This window comes from Malus domestica, chromosome 06 (assembly GCF_042453785.1).
Source record: "Malus domestica chromosome 06, GDT2T_hap1".
Classification (NCBI taxonomy): Eukaryota; Viridiplantae; Streptophyta; class Magnoliopsida; order Rosales; family Rosaceae; genus Malus; species Malus domestica.
The window spans coordinates 30,953,827-30,960,707 of NC_091666.1; the positions used below are offsets into that span (position 1 = coordinate 30,953,827).

The following is a 6,881-nucleotide window of genomic DNA, read 5'->3' on the forward strand; positions in this document are numbered from 1 at the left end:
AAATTTGACCCGACCCACTAACTTACCCGCCTTCTTCCCCGTATTATCCACAACCAATTCCACGTGTCCTTCTTCAAGCTCAGTCTTTCCCACCCGCTCTCCTCGTCTGCTATCTCCGGTAACCTTCTCGAGAAAATTCGCAGAGAAAAATCCAATCCGAAGCTCCGAAAGGCTCATGTGAGCCTAATTACCGAAATGTCCTTCTCCCCCACGCTCTCCATTTCCAGCTCTTCGCCTATATCCGCCTCAGTTTACAAAATTAACCCCAAGTCCCACCAGCTCACTGTCGTCACCAAAGCCCCGGACTCGTCCGTGCACCGGAGATTCTTATCCGTCCGCCATAACTTCCTCTCCGGCGACCGTCGGCTGGCGTTCTCTGCCAGGGCGAAGCCGAAGGATCTCATCCTCGGGAACCCGTCGGTGACGCTGGAGAAGGGGAAGTACAGCTACGACGTCGAGACCCTAATTAACAAACTCAGTAGCCTCCCTCCGCGCGGAAGCATCGCTCGGTGCCTCGACATTTTCAAGAACAAGCTGTCGCTGAACGATTTCGCTTTGGTGTTCAAGGAGTTCGCCGCGCGCGGTGATTGGCAGCGGTCGCTCCGCCTCTTCAAGTATATGCAGCGCCAGATATGGTGCAAGCCGAACGAGCACATATACACGATAATGATCAGCTTGCTCGGCCGCGAGGGGCTGCTGGATAAGTGCACCGAGGTGTTCGACGAAATGCCTAGCCAGGGCGTGGTCCGCAGCGTCTTCAGCTACACCGCATTGATCAATGCCTACGGGCGTAACGGTCAGTACGAAACCTCCCTTGAACTTCTTGGTAGAATGAAGAAGGATAAGGTTTCGCCGAGTATTTTGACTTATAATACTGTGCTCAATGCTTGTGCAAGAGGTGGGTTGGATTGGGAAGGATTGTTAGGATTGTTTGCCGAAATGCGGCACGAAGGAATACTGCCGGACCTTGTTACTTATAATACTTTGCTTAGTGCTTGTGCTGGTAGAGGATTAGGTGATGAGGCGGAGATGGTGTTCAGGACTATGAATGAGGGTGGGATTGTTCCGGATATAACCACGTATCGTTACCTTGTTGAAACTTTTGGTAAATTGGACAAGCTCGAGAGAGTCTCGGAGCTTCTTAAAGAGATGGAAGCTGGAGGGAATTTGCCTGATATTACGTCATATAATGTGTTACTAGAGGCATATGCACAATTGGGGTCGATTAGAGAGTCAATGGGTGTGTTTAGGCAGATGCAGGCAGCAGGGTGTATGCCAAATGCCGCCACTTACAGTATTTTGTTGAATCTGTACGGGAGTCATGGAAGGTATGATGATGTTCGGGAGCTTTTTCTTGAGATGAAAGTGAGCAATACAGTGCCAGATGCAGCTACGTATAACATTCTCATACAAGTGTTTGGGGAGGGTGGGTATTTTAAGGAGGTAGTGACTTTGTTTCATGATATGGTGGAGGAGAAAATCGAGCCCAATATGGAGACGTATGAAGGGTTGATATATGCTTGTGGAAAGGGAGGACTCCATGAGGATTCCAAGAAAATTTTACTTCACATGCACGAGAATGGAATAGTGCCTAGTACCAAGGCCTATACAGGGGTTATTGAAGCATATGGGCAAGCGGCATTGTATGACGAAGCTCTTGTTGCCTTCAACATAATGAATGAAGTGGGAAGCAAACCATCAGTTGAAAGCTACAACTCGCTGATACATGCATTTGCAAGAGGCGGATTATACAGGGAGACTGAAGCAGTCTTGTTGATAACAGGCGAGGCTGGTGTTGCCAGGAATGTCCATACAGTCAATGGCATGATAGAAGCTTTTAGGCAAGGAGGTCAATTTGAAGAAGCTATCAAGGCATACGTTGAGATGGAAAAGACAAGATGCGAACCTGATGAGTGGACCCTTGAGGCAGTTTTAAGCGTTTACTGCGTTGCAGGTCTTGTTAATGAGTGTGAGGAGCACTTCCAAGAGATTAAAGCCTCAGGAATATTACCCAGTGTCATGTGCTACTGCATGATGCTTGCTGTTTATGCGAGGAGTGACAGGTCAGTATTCACGCAATAGTTTCACAATATTTTGCTTTTGTTTGTTAAATTAAACCATCCATTTTAAGTTAATGGATAAGATGTGTATTTGCTAAAAGAAGTGGCAGTAAGGGATTTCGGATTACTGAATTTCAGTAACTAACGTACCAGTCTTAAGTTCTTAATCTATGGTAGGTTAGTATCGAAAAGTCAGTCTTCCTAAGTTCTTAATTATTAAAGAATCCATGTTATATTGGTAGCTTGCACTGCTTCAGACAATACATCCTTTACATTCTCTATCCCAGAATCTTACACCTAAGAGGACTGGCAATAAATATGTCCAGTATGGCCTCTGCAACCTTAAAGCTCAACCCGTCATTCTCCATTCACTACATTGTTAATCTTATAGCCTTTAGCAACCGGTCACTGGAGATTTTCAAATCAATTCTACTTGGATTGCTTTTGAAGCTTGCATAAGTATCGTTGGTCCATGGGATTTTGAAACTTTTACAGAAACAAAGTTTATTTGTTTGTCTTGTTATGTCTTACCGTTTAGGCTCCTTGCTTTCAGGTGGGATGATGCCTATGAGTTGCTGAATGAGATGCTTACAAACAGGCAATCAAATATTCATCAAGTGATTGGGCAGATGATCAAGGGAGACTACGATGATGACTCTAACTGGCAGATGGTAGAATATGTTTTTGACAAATTAAAATCTGAGGGATGCGGGTTGGGAATGAGGTTCTACAACACTCTACTGGAAGCACTTTGGTGGCTGGGTCAGAAACAAAGAGCTGTGCGAGTTCTTAATGAAGCAACACAGCGGGGGCTTTTTCCTGAACTTTTTCGTAAAAATAAACTTGTGGCGTCTGTTGATGTGCACAGGTATTGGAGAATTTGTCTCTTTCTAGCCATGTTCTTTCTCTTACTTAGCTTCATTTCAGTCTTGACGTTGACCATTTTGCAGGATGTGGCAAGGTGGTGCATATACAGCAATGTCACTTTGGCTAAACAATATGTATGAGATGTTCCTCAATGGCGAGGATCTACCCCATCTTGCAACTGTCGTCGTAGTGTAAGCTGCTCTTTCCTTTGTACAATTTCTTTTCTGATGTTCTTCTTCTAAAAGCCTACTTGATCAAAACTTGCTTAGGGATTATATGACCTGGGTTGGCTAGGATTTATATGGTCTAGGTAGGTGAGAATAAAAAAACGTGAAAGGCTATATTTAGGAATTACAAATCGAATTTAGGGGTTTTGTAACTTTGTCATTGGTATTGCATACTTCACCTTGTCTGACTACGGGTGATGTGTTTTTTATTTGATCAGACGAGGGAAGATGGAGAAAAGCTCCATATCACAAGAACTACCGATTGCAAAGGCTGCTTATACATTTCTGCAGGATAATATGCCAGCGTCCTTTTCTTTCCCAAAATGGAACAATGGTCGAATACTCTGCCAGCGCCCTCAGCTCAAGCGGATTCTATCAAGCATTGAACCATCCACAGAGGGGTCCGAAAGGAATAATATAACCACGTTAAGTAACTCTCCGTTTCCTCCTCCCGGAACAAAGATATCCTCCCGTGCTGTCAATAGTGGACGGTATAATGATGCCAGTTCTGATGCAAGAATTAGGACAAGAACAGAGCTTTTGACAAGCACGGTTTAAATACACACTCGATATACTCATCATCAGCTAACAGGTTTTGAAAGTTTTACCGACTTTTTTCCCAAATCAGAAGGACGGGAATGCTGCTTCACGATCAGTTCACCGTTTGATTTCTTAGAGTTTCAGTTTCAGTTTGACGGAGAATGATTTTCGGTCCTCGCTGCGACAAGGTCAGTTAAAGGTTGTTTACAGTTTTTTGATACGAAGTCAGTTTTGGTCCTTGGATTACCCGTGTAAGACCTCAAGCGGCGAGGATTGTGTTTTTGTAGGCGTAGGTTATTCCTTTTCATGTGTAAATGTACACTAGAATTTTGCGTCGAGGAAATCTTTGGAGACAAGTTAAGAGACTGTTCTAGTTCACACTTCACAATATAAACCACCTTCAAAAGCTTATGTACCAATCAGACCCAGTATATTTCTGATTAATATAGCAAAATTTGGAAGAAAAAAAATTTAGCGTGCTGAAAGTTTTTTTTTAGTTACACCGGGCTGAAAGTTCTCTCCGAAATTTGATGTATTACTGTTTTCGAGATAAAATTTTGGGCATAAATCTTAATTGACTTTACCACAGGTCCTAATTTTTCCCCACAAAGGCTATTTTCTAACCACCTTATCACTATGTGAACTATTAATCCAATTAGGACAATATTTTATCTTTTGTTTTCAAAATATATAACCAAATCTGGCAAAGAAAAAGGGACAAGGATTGTCTGCTCTCCCACTTTCGGTGCCCTCCCGTGCCCTCCTGTTTGTGTGGTCATAGTTAAGTCACGTCAGCATTTTATATTACTATTCATTTTTGTCTTATTCTCTCTATAAAAAAATTATAAAATATTGACGTAGCTTAAACGTGACCGCACAAAACAGGAGGGCACCGGAAGTGGGAAGGCAGACAATCCTTGTTCAAGAAAAAGCTAGACCCAGAAACCATTCAGCCGAACGCAGCCACCGCTCTGTACCCTAGCTAGTGTTCCCAACCATTTAGGCCAGCTTTTCAGGTGAACATCCAAGGCTTTAGAGCATCCCCTGGTGTGGGGCTCTATGTGCGGCTAGAAAAGTGGTGGATATAACATATTTTAAAGATCTGATGAATCTTTCAGGCTTTATAAAAGAATGTCTCTCAATGAGGGGCTATTAGCTCTATATGGGGTTATATATATTTATTTATACGGTAATTTGATTATGTGATTTTTTTTTTGTGTGTGTTAACTTCTCTTAAGTTGATTTTTAGACGTGTTATCTTAAAATTTTTTTATGAACCCTTCAACCTAGAAAAGTTCAAATTTTGACAAAGTTAGATTTCTTCAATTATGAACCGTTCTTTGGATTAGAGAATTGTCTCAATCTCCTCTACTTCGCTATCTGAAATAATTTGATTTTCATGTACAATACAACAATTTACCTAGCACCAATTGGAAGTTACTATCATATAATTTTGAAAAAAAAATTATTTGAAAAATTTCACCCACCAATACCATGAATGTTAAATCAATTTGAAATTTTAGGAGGAAATTGTAGCAATGGTCCCTCAACTTTAATTCAATTGGAGCGACGGTCCCTCAACTAAAAATCTATGACTAGTGGTCCTTTAACTCATCAAAATGTGCAACTATGGTCCTTTTCATCAACACCATTAAAACTTCCATCAAAATAAGTCACATGCCACACATATAAGGTTGAATCAAGGGGCAAATATGGAAAATGAAATGAAAAAAATTGTTGGTTCCTCAACTTTAATCCAATTGGAGAAATCGTCCCTCAACCTTAATCTAATTGGAGTAATAATCCATCAACTTTAACTCAATTGTAGCAATGGTCCTCCCAACATGAGTAATTTTGATGAAATTCTGACAGAGTTGACGAAAACGACTATAACTGCACGTTTTGATGAGTTAATAGACCACTAGTGTAACATCCCGGCTCGGGGTCCACCACATCCAGGGCCCGCTCCACCACCGTAGCACGATATTGTTCACTTTGGGCCTCAACTACGCCCTCACAGTTTTGTTTCTGGAAACTCACACGAGAACTTCCCAGTGGGTCACCTATCATGGGATTGCTCTCGCGCGCTACTCGCTTAACTTCGGAGTTCCGATGAAACCCGAAGCCAGTGAGCTCCCAAAAGGCCTCATGCTAGGTAGGGATGAGAATATACATATAATGATCACTCCCTTGGGCGATGTGGGATCTTACAATCCACCTCCCTTAGGGGCCCAATGTCTTCGTCGGCGCACTTCTAGCCAAGGATTGGCTCTGATACCATTTGTCACATCCCGACCCGGGGTCTACCACATCTCGAGCCCGCTCCACCACCGTAGTACGATATTATCCGCTTTGGGTCCAGACTATGCCCTTACGGTTTTGTTTTTGGGAACTTACACGAGAACTTCTCAGTAAGTCACCCATCATGAGATTGCTCTCGCGCGCTACTCGTTTAACTTCGGAGTTCCGATGGAACCCGAAGCCAGTGAGCTCCCAAAATGTCTTATGCTAGGTAGGGATGAGAATATACACATAAGGATCACTCCCCTGAGCGATGTGGGATCTTACAACTAGTCATGGATTTTTAGTTGAGGGACCATTGCTCTAATTTGGTTAATGTTGAGCGATCATTGCTACAATTTTCTCAAATTTAATTAGCAAAATTGCAAGAAAAATACTTAAGAAACAAGAATTAAAAGAAGAATATAAGGAGAATATAAGTGTATTCGCAAGTGGAGTGAGAGTGATAGAATTTTGCTCATCTGGGTTGCTACTTTTTAGTGGGACCCACTGGTTTTTGGGGCTAGATGTAGCCCAATTTTATGCTACCTAAGAAATGAAGTTGCTAGCTCAATTGGTGGATTTAGCCCCATTTTCAGGCTTATTGGGGATAAAATTTCTCACTAAAACTTGAAATATAGTAGCCTCATGAAGGATAAAGCCACATTGGAGATGCTCTTACCTCAACCCAACCGAAAAACCCTAAGGTATTTTTTTTTGGGAGATTCCAAGAGTGGAGCTCAAGGGTCGCTGGTGGGATCATAGCTCTCATACAATGGCTTTGGGAAGCATACTAGCTAGAATTTTTCAGCTTCACGTGCAGAGTATTTAAGGGAATGAAAATTAATTGTGGGGCCTACATATCGTTTTATTTGTAAATCTCGATTCATAGATCATCCTCGTAAAA

General features: G+C 42.2%; 1 protein-coding gene across 1 annotated transcript; it reads left to right on the forward strand.

Annotated features, from left to right (window-relative positions):
- The first annotated feature begins 48 nt into the window (after positions 1 to 48).
- On the forward strand, positions 49 to 4,055 carry LOC103437768 (pentatricopeptide repeat-containing protein At1g74850, chloroplastic). The gene is made up of 4 exons (XM_008376269.4): positions 49 to 2,063; positions 2,614 to 2,928; positions 3,011 to 3,118; positions 3,373 to 4,055. The coding sequence occupies exons 1-4, from the start codon at positions 196 to 198 to the stop codon at positions 3,710 to 3,712; spliced, it is 2,631 nt and encodes an 876-aa protein (XP_008374491.3). The 5' UTR covers positions 49 to 195; the 3' UTR covers positions 3,713 to 4,055.
- The last annotated feature ends 2,826 nt before the right edge of the window (positions 4,056 to 6,881 follow it).